We start from the raw sequence: 12,411 nt of genomic DNA on the forward strand, positions 1-12,411 counted from the left end.
GTGACTGTGTGTCAGTGTTACAAGGCAGCTTTCACCCAGGCTTTTCTTTGGCTAATAGCAAGGTGTTAATTATTTATTTGTTTAATTAATACTGGTAACCCCAACTAAAGAGACCAACAAGGCCAAAAGAATGCTTAACCCTTTAGTGCTATCAAGGACAAGCAAGAAGTGCAAGATGAAAGAGAGTCAACATCAATGGCCTATCCCAGGATTCCCAAAGAGCTGAGGCAGAAGTGCTGCAGCAAAGTGAAAACTGCACAGGCAGTGAAGGAACAAACCTCTGATTCCACTGAACTGGAAGAAGCTGAAAGGCTTCACATCTTTCACAATCAAGTTCTCAGAAGAGCAAACGAGAAAAATACAGTACAGGAACTGATTCAGTGAAAAGAGAAAATAGATGAGCAGACAGCACTGGTTTTGTTTCTTATTTCAAGCTGCAATCCCTTATTCTGGCACCCAGCTGCACAACATACCCTGAGCCACACCAAAGAGTCAGGGAGGAAAATAAAAAAAAAAAATCACTAAGAAGAGAGGAAGAAAAGTTTTCAGCACCTCATCAGTTACAGCAACTTCTGGAGCTCAGGATTTTAAAACAGAGTCAGAAATCAGTGTGGGAATGGGAGAGCTTGGGAATTAACACTGACACTGGCTGAGAGCACCTTGGCTGCTGGCTGAGAGCATCCCCTGGGGAAGCAGCCTGGCAGAATCCCCTTGGGAAAGCAGCCCAAACCCAGCAGTGCAATTTTAAACTCTTAGTGTGATTCTACCAGGGACATGAAACCTTTCAGCACGTCACAAACCTTCCACGTGAGCTGCTGACAGACACCTCATTTAAATTAAGGAAAAATCCAATTAGCTGTATGAAATCAGTTTGCCAAAAGCCCAGAGGATGATTCACCTCTTACTGGCAAGTGACTGCTGCTGATAGCTCAGATTTTTAAGTGACTACCAATTTCAGAGGCTTAAAGAAAGTGCTGAAAAAATTAATATCAGATTAATGGCTGCACGTCAGACCAGGGAGGAGCAGAAATGGGGGTTGGTTGTTGTGTTTTATCCAGGTTCTGTGGCAAACCACACATCTTCCCAAAACAGCAACCAGCAGTTTTTTTCCCTCTGCATGTAAATCACGATACACAAGCCCCAAATTCCAGGTGGAGCTCAATGCCCAGCACAGAACTGCACCTTCAGCCCAGCCCCCTGTGTCCCACAGGCCACCTCAGCAGCTGCTCCTCTCAGGGTGTCTCTCACAGCTCGTGGGAGCTGGAGTGGGGCTCTGGAAGAGTGTCAATGTCACAGTTCTTGATGAGCTGAAAGAGGAACTCGACCTGTTTCTCATAATTCTCAATGGAGATTCTCTCATTCAACCCATGGATCCTGGAAGAAAAAGAGGAGTGGTTTTTATTCCAGTGTGTATTTGTGACCCTCCTGCACCCACTTGCCTGTTGGCTTCATAAAACAATGTACATCATAAAAATACAGGAATATACAGCAAATTCTGCACTATAAGCAACCCAAATTTACTGATTTCTAAGGCTCAAAGCAAAACAACTATGTCTATGGTGCATGTGGAAAAAAATTCCTAACAGTATTCCAGCTCTCTGCCCATTTCTTGGCCAGTTATGTCCCTGTCCTTACAGCCAGAACACTCTTCTGCATCATCTGCACCTCAGTAAAATGACACATCTAACATGTGCTAAATGAACAAATAATCCCTTGCATGATGATGTTGTTACCACTTTACTTCAGGAAACCCAATTTCCAGCTGTGAGGTGCAAATCAATTCAGAGTGGAACGTGTCCAAAAATATGAATAAATCTGCCCCACAGAGAGCTCCACAGCATTGCTGAACTACCCAATGAAACACCTAAATGAGCCCTGCCTGTGTTTGAAGGAACAATTAGTAAGGGCTGACACTGTCCCAGGGTGACAGAGCAGCACCCAAATCTGCAGGAAATGGGTGGCCCGGCCGAGCGCGAGGCCACACCACCGGCACGCCAAGGTACACAAGGCTGGGTTTCCTCCTGCCTGATGCAGATGGATCTTGTCTTTCCCTGCTCCCCAGCCCAGCAGCTGGCCACAGCAGGCAGAGCTCAGTACCTGGGGAGATCCTCTGCTGTCAGGAGCAGCGGGTTGAAGCGGTAAATGGCGTTGGTGACGTTGGTGAAGTGCCTGCTGTCCGTGTTTCCAATGCACGTGCCTGGAAAACAAGCCCCGGGTTCACTCTGCATCACAGCAGCAATTTAACGACCCCCATTTCCCCCAGGAGAAGGGAAAGGCAGCTGATAACAGCTCTGTGTAACCACTGCTGACACCAAAACCACTGGAAACAGTGGGTTGGTACATCCTGGAAGGACGTTCTCTCCTCCAGCAACAGGAGCTGAACACACAACTCAGTCTAAGAACAGCCATGACACTCAGCCTCTCCCAAAATGTAAGCTTCAAACTGCAGTCCAACAAACACTGCAGAACTGGGAAGGAGCTGCAAGAAAGGGAAGGGGCTGGGATCCTAAGGAACAATACAGAAAAGCAGGAATGGCTTTGCCAGCTATGAAAACAATAAAAGAAGAACTAAAGCAAGAAGACCTCCTCCTCTCCCTCACAATCCCTTTCTTCCCTGAAGAGATCCCTTTGTATGTGCAGAGAGTCCAATTCAAGGCTCATTGTTTCTGTCAGCTTCCTGTTTGCTTTTTTACTTCCACTACTAAAAAAACCCAACATTAAAACTTTTAAAGCATAAAGAGGGAACGGAATAAAAAGAGGAAAAAACAGCTGTTTCCAGTAGTTAACAGCTGGGGTGGAGAAGTACACAGCAAATGGAAACAAATGGGGGAGGAGGCAGAGAAAAGCAGGGCAGAAGCTGGAGAGGAAACAATTATCATGTGCCTGCTGTTACCTGGGACTACACTGTCAACATCTGGGAAAGTATCCAGAATGGTTTTTTGAAAAATATGGATTGCAAATGTCTGCTCATCCCAAGGACTGATGGGGAGTGGATCAAAGGCCTCTACTACATCAATCTTCACTCTGTCATCAGCAATGGTGTTTCTGACTGCCTCCAGCACCTGTGGGTAAAACAGAAAGATTAAATGAGCACAAGAAATGAGAAAGCATCCCTCAGAGACATCAGCAGACATTCTGCTTCCAGAAAACATTTGCCTGTGAACTGTCAATTGTGGCTGCAAATAGAGATGATAGTTAAGATTGAAACTGCGTGTCAGCCTCTCTTCCTCTTCTTCAGGGGGTTCTGCTACTTCAGCTGAATTTTTTAACCCCAGTGTCTCAAGGTGTTCATGAACTGCTTCAATCCTGAAAGGCAGGGGGTCAACCTGCTGCTGTTGGGAGTTATGTCATCCAAATCATCCAGAAAATTCCACAGTCACACCTGATCCATGTGCTCTTGGGCACCAAAGGATTTGGAGATGTGAGGCCCCCCAGAGGGGGGGCAGTGGGTACCTCAGCAGCCGTCTCGGCCGAGTGGATCCGGAAGTTCACCGTGGCTTTTGCAGAAGGAGGGATGACATTTACCTAGAAAAAAAAGGAAGGACCAACATTAAAAGGAAGTTAAAAACTGATTAAAATGCCAACTGCAAACTCAGAAACTCAAACAACTCCAGGCCTCAGCCTAATGCTTCACTATTTCCACTTAGTGTGATATCTCCTTCTGTGTTAAAATACTGTAAATCTCATCTAAAATGCAGATAAATACACAAGGGAATATTCATAAATTCAACAAAAATGAAATTAGCTCTTATATAGAAGGTTTTATCTTGAGCTAAGCCCTCTCCCTTCAGAAACTTTACACTGAGAAGTTCTGAAATTTTACTTTGGTTTCCTTTTTAAGCACTACTTTCATCTCATTATCATGTTACTTTTCCCCAAATATGAGATATAAGTCGCTTAACAAATGATGTTACTGAACACACATAACTCTCCTTTTCTACAGAATGAATATTTATAGCTTTGTTAAACAAAAAGTGTATAATCTTTAGGAAAAAAACATACAAGTAACCAGGGTGTCAGTTCTCTCCTGGCCACTCCGTGTCACTGTTCAGCCACTGCATCTTTGTTTTCTTGTCCAGTGATGCTTTTCAGTAACAGATTTTTCCAGGGACACACCAAACAGCCTGTTTATTTTCCAGGGCTACAATATTTTTGAACAGCTACACCTCCTTATCAGGGCAAGATCTGGCTGTATCAGCCAGAAGCTGTTATCTCTCAGTCCAAGGTGCAAACTAACCCTGCTTAAGGCAAACACCAGACCTGTCCTACAAACACAAGACCCCACCTGGGCCAGGGAAGTGCTTATGACTGTGAGTTTCAAATACTGTCATTGATATTTTGTAGGATTACACAGAAAACACTCTTTCTTATCTGTCCTAAAGCATTAACAATCTTAAAAGCTGGTTGACAGAGATCAGAGACTTCTGAAAGGAAGCAGTTTTCAACCGTAGCCAAATCCAAGCCACATCTGAAGTAGGAATGAGACTGGTGGTGACAGGTGGTGACAAACAGGGCCCATACTGATCTTATAAATGGATATAAATAGCTGGAAATCAAATGTCCTAACTGTCTCATCCTATTCCATGGAGAAAAATGCATTTGAAACTACCTTGATTCCTGCATTAAACACGGTGACTGCGGTCGTCGTTCGAATCAAGGCGTTGGTGGAAGGTTTCGAGGCAAGAACTCTTAAAAAACACAAAGAACCAAACAAGAATTTTCAAAGAAGTTGAATATTCCTAAAACATAAGCACCACAATTCTACAGGCAATAAGCTGAGTGATGGCTTGTTCAATTAACAAAGTGCTTATTGACAGTAAGCCACTGAATTGTCTGAACTGTAAAATAACTGTTTTCCTGGGAAGATTAGAAATGGCTTCCTCTTTTAAGGTTTATCAAGGATTTGTTTTCTTACCTGCTGACAATAGGTGAAAACAGCCACAGATTGCTCATGATGAGATTGAGAGGAAACCTGAACTAAGGGGAAGAAATAAAGCCACAAATCAGCAAGTTTCTGGTTCTCAAGAGCACAGCGGAGTCACTTGGCTACGGCTGAAACAATTATCTGGGAGAAAGGCCAGCTTAAGTCTCCTCCTTTCCAGGACCTAGCTGTGCTCTAAATTCATAAGCTGGGTTACTCTTCACTTATTAATATGGAAATCTGGGAATGAAATCAAGCTGCTTTCCTCACCTCTGCTGCAAGGTGCTCCATAGTCATGAGCTCTGGCCCCTGGCCAAAGAGGTTGCGCAAGGGGTTCTGCTCCAGTCTACAAAACAAACAGCATTTGGAATTTCAAAACAAAAAAAATAAATAAATCTCTGGCTGTTATTGCTCCAGAAGGTTGACAGGAATTTGATTTCTGAATTATATTTGAGATGCAATCACACATAGCTCTCATGGTGAGTGAAGCTGCGAGCGCAGCTCCACAGATTTCTGGGCATTCCAGGCATATGCAAAGACTTTCTTTGAAAAACAGCTGAAAAAATCCCGAAGCCTGACTCCTATAAATACATGGAAATCTAGGAAAACGTCCCAGCAAATTCCACCATGCCTGGACATACTAAGTTTTTCTAATATATATATTTATTAGCCAATTTGGTATCTACACAGACACGTAAAGAGACGATTTATGCAGTCACATTATGACTCTACACCATGTTTACTGGCTTGGAGAATTACCAGCTGAGGCAGCAGGCATGTGCAGGAATAAATTCCAGAGAAATCCTGCAACCCAGACAAAGGAATCTCTATTGCCACAGAGTAAATTAGAGTAGACAGCACTTGTCTTGCTTTTAAAGAATCAACTGACACTGGGAACAGCTGAAGTGAAAAGACACTGCAGACACCTGGCAATTGTCCCTTTGCTGGGAGTTGTATTTCTGCCCTTCAAAGTGAGCTACAAACTGCAATTTCAAATATATTGACAGGAATTTGAAAAAGACTCTAAGTAGATACATTAAAAAAGTCACATATCAGTGACTTGGGAGTCTGCTTGAATGTCTTTGATGTTGGATGACAGGAAACTCTCACCTGGACATGGCTGCTGCAAGAATGCCAATACTTGTCTCCTTAGGAGGAAAGGATGAATGTCCTGGCTCTTTTTCCACAGTGAAGTTCAGTGTCATTGAACCCTTTTCTGTGACAGCAATTCTGCTCAGTGATACATAAATAAGTCAATAAATAAACAAATAAATGCTTCATGCAACCCCAAACACACACACACAGGCTATAGATAAAAATAACTACTCTGTGTAATTTTGGTATCATAAAAAACACCCAAGAGGCAACAACAACGAATCATTATCACAATATTTAGATGTCTGGAGGGCTGATGTCTTGGCTGCTTCTCCCCAGCACAAAATTAAAATGCTTGCAAGGGCTAAGTGGAACATTCTGCTTCTGTCAGCACAGCTGTGATGGACAGCAAGCAAAGGTCCTTGGCTTGCACTTTGTGCCACTGATGCAGCTTTTAGCAACACCAACGCTGCCCCACGCCTTGAAAACATACTGCAGTGACATTAGCAAGGTCATTAATCACTAATTAATTATTGCAAATGAATCACTTTCATCAGGAGCACTTGTGTTCTCCTTACAGAGCCACTGGCTTCTTCACTCCGGCGACGATCCCGTCCAGCACCGCGCTCCCCTCGTCCAGCAAGAAGGAGAGTTTCACTCCTCTGGATTCCAGTAGAGCTGCAATTTTCATTGCTCCCTTCCTACCAGACACCTGGGAGAATCCAGACAGAGGAACTGTTTAGATTGAGGCACGTCATCAGGAAAACACCTCGCTGCTGACAGTGCCTGTGCTACAACCCCACGACTGCAGGGAATCCCCTGGGGAACAGCTCCAGAGAAACCTGTTCAGAGAAGATTCTCCCAGCAAAATTCCCTGGAGATTGTTAATGGCCTGCTAGCAGATGGATTTATATCCACACTGAGGAGTGCTCTCATTCACCAGTCACTCAGTGTTGCTTGAACTTCTCCTGGTTCTTAGACACAATGATATCTCAGAGCTATAAGCTCCACGAATTAGCCATTTTAAACATACTCATTTTAACTATGAACAATGCTTTGTCTATTTTGAAAATGCATAAACAAACCCACCTCACCTGTCTCTCTGTACCATTAAGTGGAACATTTCTGTTAGTTCTTCCTGATCATTTGGAACAACCCTATGAATCTTAACCCAGCTTTTTATGTCCACCCAAAAACGTGACTCCTGCTGCACCTTCCTTGCAGGAAAGAATCTGAACTACCAGAACACAGAACTCCTGTGTTCTTTTCTCTTTCCTCATCAGACCAAACCCTTTGTCAACGTCACTTAAAGCCAAACAATCAATCTATAACTCTGCCCTCGTGCCTGACACAGTATCTACCCACAGAACCAAGAAAAACAGGGAAAACCTTCCAGCTAAACAATGTTGAAGAAATTAAAGCCTTGTTACCTACAGGAACAATGCAAACAACCTGTTATTTCAGTGACAGGAGAGAAAATCACCTCTTCATCGTGTCCAATGCCAACATAGAAGGATCGGCGGGGTCTGTAATTTCTCCTCAGCAGAAATTCCAGAGCTTGCAGAATTCCCTGCAGGAAAAGCAGAACGTGTTGTAACCATCCCTGGGTGTTAAGAAGGGGAATAAATGTAAAAGAATGCAGTGTGATGTAAGAGAAGTGTGATGCTTTCACAGCCCTTAAGGAGATTTTGTTCTGCTCACAGCTGAGTGTTGATTTCTACGGCTCCTACTGAGGCTATTCCCATTCCCTGGAAAAAACACTGCAATGTTTGTGTCCATGAGCATGGCAAAGTTGTAATTATCCAAGGAATTCACTGTTCCCTGAAACTGCCTGTCCCACACACACACACTGGCTCTGCCCTGAGCCACCAAATGCAGTGATTTTAATGAGCAGTGTATTTTGTACCAGAAGGGCCAAGACAACAGAAAAAACCCCGAGAAACTTAATGTGAAGAATGAGAAATCAAATCTACCATTTGTTATGGCATATATATATATATTTATAACAATATATTTGCCATATTATCCCATCTCACCTGTTTTTTCAATTTAAACCACTTAATTTTTCACATCAGAAGAAATAACATCTTGGCAGTGCCCGTTTTTGCCACGTTCACTGAAATTGCTCATTTTTTGGGTCCCTTTGTGGAGTTACTTCTGCAGTTCACAGTAGGAGGAAGCACCAAACCAAATTTTCAAGTTTCAAAAATTGGTGATTAAATAACCTGAAACTTTCTAGGAGTGTGGCCTATGTCACAATAAGCAGTCACAGCATCCCTGACATTGGTTTGCTAAATATTTGTTTAAATCCTTAATCACCACAAGGCACAAAGGGCCATTTTCCTTATTAATTTTTCCATCAACCTTTCCCCAATGAGAAATCTTGCCCAGATCAATCTTTTCTGTATTTTATTCCTCCAAAATGTACTTAGTACAACAGCTCTTTGTTCTGCCACAGACTGGATAAAAGACACAGGGTTATTTGTCTATCCTATTAAATAAACATTATTTATTTTGAAACTCAAGCCTTTTTAAAAGGGCCAAGTTTGGCTTTGAATGCCTGTGTGACACCTGGGAAAAAGGAAAAGGTCTACCCCTGATTTCAAACACAACATTTGACACACAATCATGGAATGGTTTGGGTTGGAAGGGGCAGTGAAGATCATCCAGTCTCACCCCCTGCCATGGGAAGGGACACCTTCCAGTAGCCCAGGTGGCTCCAACCTGGCCTTGGACACTTCCAGGGATGGGGCAGCCACAGCTTCTCTGGGCAACCTGTGCCATAAAACTTTAAATATGCCATTTAACCAAATACATCTGCATCTGGGAACATGTTCTTCTGATTCTTCTAAGAGCTTAAACTCTGCTTTCTTCAGTAATCGTGGTCACTCCATCTCTAGGAAGAGCTGGGAGAACACTGCAGGGCTCAGGAAATTATCACTAATTCATTTACAGGGGAGCAAGAGAGACAATATAGTAGATTCCAAGAGAACAGACTCCTCCAATTTACCCTTTGCAGGCTTTTATCTTGCTGAAATGACATTACCAAGAGGACGTACTATGGCAGAGTTTTTGTTATCCAGCGTTCCTCGTCCATAGATGAAACCTTCGTGCTCTGCAGCTGAGAAAGGAGGGAAATCCCAGCCCTCGGGGGGAGCAGGCACAACATCCATGTGTGCAAGCAGCATATAGGGCAGCAGGTCAGGGGCAGAGCCCTGAACAGTAAAGAGGTGGCTGTATTTCCCTACAATTTCATGCTGGATGAACTTTGAAGAAAATACAGCCGGGAAGACTGTTAGGGAAAAAAATTAAAAACACATGTAAAAGAAAAATTAACAGTAATGTGCAATGCTAGCATTGTATATCCCATAGAGCTGTCACCTGCTTAGCCTCAGGGCAGCACTGCAAATAAGACTGATCACAGGAGAGAACAGAAGTTCTCACACTTGTACCAATCCGTCTCACTTTGTATTTAAAACTTTCCTAAACAAACCAGGAATTCTCAGTGCTGGAGCAATGATGGGATTGCCAAAAAAAGGCTGAAGCAGCAGCAGTTATCCTCTTTTCTTTTCCTCTAATGGCATTTAACCATCTCAAGGACCAAACACCACCAGTGCAAAAAGTTGTTTAAACCTTCTCTGTTCAAGCTTTGGCCACGGATACCCCCCAAAAAATACACATGTGCCAGTTCTGACAGGTCTTTCTTCAGGAAAAACAAACTAAAAATCTGTTCCACTGTATTCAGGAACCATATATACACTCTCCAGTTTGTTTATGAAAATGCAATCAAGCAGCAGAGATGGCTGAGAATGAAAGTTTAGTACCTTGCTGAATGTAACTCCCAAATTCTGCCATGGCCGTTGTATTCAAGTCATCTGGAGACACAGACACAGTTGGGATTTTAATGGCACCTTCAATGAAACACAAACCAGAAATCACTCAGCACTTGAAATCAAACAATACTTGAATTGCCATTTGAAAAGGGGAAGTATATTTATGTTCCTGAATATTTTCCAGGAGCTTTAAACATTATTTCACAGCACAGCACAAGCTGCCACTATCAGAAAAGACTGATGTGCTTCAGCTGAGCTGTGCACACACAGCCACCAGGATTTCCTCACAGTTCAGCCAAGGCATTTCTGTAGATAATTTGACTCCACTTTTCATCCTGAAGTGTTGAATGATATCATTAGAAATGCTACTGTCCAGGAGCAGCTGCAATTTGCTTGGGTGATCTGATTCCTCATAGGCATAAACTACTCTGGCAGCTGAACAAGCAGCTTAGTTGGCAGTTCAAGGTTCTTTCTCAACAGTAACTTGTGTTGTGATGGCAAGAGTGTTATTACACAGACTGCTTTAACTATTAAAATATATAAACAGACAGGTCTTTTGTTGGTTCTTTTAGTCTGCTCTGTCATTTAAACAGGCTCAGACACAGCTGCTCTCCAACATCCAGCCACTGTGCTGCAGAACACGGGTTTAACTTAGTCCCAGTCCCAGCTGCCTTTCCCAAGAGCATCTGTCAAGTGAGGTTACAGATTCTTTTGAGGTCTTGTGACTCGACAATTAACACAAAAATCTATTGTGACCCTTCATTTTCCCATTAAAAAAGTATGCAAACATGATTTGCTAGGCAATAAATCCTACAAACCAGCAAGGTATGAGATTTACACAACCAAGCCCTACCTGAACAGTGCAGGGCTATCATTTTCTGCCAGATTGTGGTTTCCTGCACACTGCCAGCCCTCCTGAGATCTAAAACCCTCCAATCTCCTACGTCACACAGCACAAACACAGCAGCAGGGGTCACAGCCAGGCTGCCAGTGGTGAGCAAGAGAGGGAAAAAATCCCGACAGTGACTTATCCAGTGGATAAAGGGATGTCTGGAAAACACCCTCACAGGTGCCTGGGGCTTTTCTGTGTGTACAAGCAGGGAATGGTGGATAAAATCAACACTGGGTGAGACTTGGTTCAAGAGATTCACAGAATCACTGAGGTTGGAAAAAACCTCTGAGATTACAGAGTCTAACCTGTGACTGATCCCCACCAGAGGACTGAGTGCCACGTCCAGTCCTTCCTTGGACACCTCCAAGGACTCCACCACCTGCCTGGGCAGCCCCTTCCAATGCTTGACACCCTTTTCCAGGAAGAAATTCCTCCTGCTGTCCAACCTGACCCTCCCCTGGCACAGCCTGAGGCCGTTCCCTCTCCTCCTGTCCCTGTTCCCTGGGAGCAGAGCCCGACCCCCCCCCGGCTCCCCCCTCCTGTCAGGGGGTTGCAGAGCCAGAAGGTCCCCCCTGAGCCTCCTTTTCTCCAGGCTGAGCCCCCCCAGCTCCCTCAGTTCTGCTGCTCCAGCCCCTTCCCCAGCTCCATCCCCTTCCCTGGACACGCTCCAGCCCCTCAATGTCCTTCCTGAACTGAGTGGCCAGAACTGGACGCAGCGCTCCAGGTGCGGCCTCCCCAGTGCCCAGCACAGGTGACAATCACCGCCCTGGCCCTGCCGGGAGCCAACACCCGCTCCCTCCCCGGCAAAGCACCCGAGGGGCCGCCTCCACACCGGTCCCACCCTCAGGGGGGGCCACCGGCTGTGTCCGGGGGCCGAGGGGAGCACACGCCGTGCGCGGGCCCCCTCACCTCGCAGCGCCTCCTTCAGCTCCCGCCGCTCGCCGGCGCTGAAGGCGGCGGTGCCGGCGCTCCGCGCCCACAGCCGTGGGACCCCGGCCGGGGGCCGCAGGACGAAGGCGCGGAGCAGGACGGCTGTGGCCACGGCCAGCACCGCCGCGCCCAGCGCCAGCCCAGCCACCATGACCGCCCGCCGCCCGCCCGCCATCCCTGCACGGGCCGTGCCCGATGGGCGTGGCCCGGAGCCAATCACTACCCGCCCCGCCAGCACTTTGGCCAATGGGGTTGCGGGGTGGGCGGGCTGTGCCCGCCCCCCTCCGCGGGGGCTGCTGGGAGTTGTAGTTTGGCACGGACATGATGGCGGCGAACGGGGGTGGTTCCCTCTGCCCGCCCTGGAATCGCTGAGTCACGGGATGGTTTGGGTGGGAAGGAACCGTAAGGATCATCCAGTTCCACTGCCTGCCATGGGCAGGGACACCTTCCATTAGCCCAGGTGGCTCCAAGCCCCGTCCAACCCGGCCTTGGACACTTCCAGGGATGGGGCAGCCACAGCTTCTCTGGGCAACCTGTGCCAGCACCTCCCCACCCAAACGGGGAAGAATTCCTTCCCAGTATCCCATCTAAACCTTCTCTCTGTCAGTTTGCAGCCGTTCCCTCCCGTTCTGTCGCTCTAGTTCCTGATGAACAGTCCCACCCTGGGTTCCTTGGGAGGATCAGCCAGGACCAGGCTGAGGAACAGTGTCGTGCCCTGGGTGTGGCAGCCCCACTCCTGA

At 45.9% G+C, this 12,411-nt stretch overlaps 1 protein-coding gene across 1 annotated transcript; it reads right to left on the minus strand.

Annotated features, from left to right (window-relative positions):
• Positions 1 to 6: 6 nt before the first annotated feature.
• PM20D1 (peptidase M20 domain containing 1) lies at positions 7 to 11,867 on the minus strand. Its single transcript, XM_051808597.1, has 13 exons — positions 11,651 to 11,867; positions 9,841 to 9,927; positions 9,076 to 9,308; positions 7,500 to 7,586; positions 6,595 to 6,728; positions 6,032 to 6,151; positions 5,192 to 5,267; positions 4,916 to 4,977; positions 4,610 to 4,688; positions 3,454 to 3,525; positions 2,894 to 3,062; positions 2,098 to 2,197; positions 7 to 1,374 (listed from the first exon to the last, which is right to left on the minus strand). Exons 1-13 carry the CDS (start codon positions 11,844 to 11,846, stop codon positions 1,245 to 1,247), a joined length of 1,545 nt encoding a protein of 514 aa, XP_051664557.1. The 5' UTR covers positions 11,847 to 11,867; the 3' UTR covers positions 7 to 1,244.
• Between the last annotated feature and the right edge of the window lie 544 nt (positions 11,868 to 12,411).

Source organism: Manacus candei, unplaced genomic scaffold (assembly GCF_025592945.1).
Source record: "Manacus candei isolate 608988 ecotype Guabito, Panama unplaced genomic scaffold, ASM2559294v1 h1tg000073l, whole genome shotgun sequence".
Lineage (NCBI taxonomy): Eukaryota > Metazoa > Chordata > Aves > Passeriformes > Pipridae > Manacus > Manacus candei.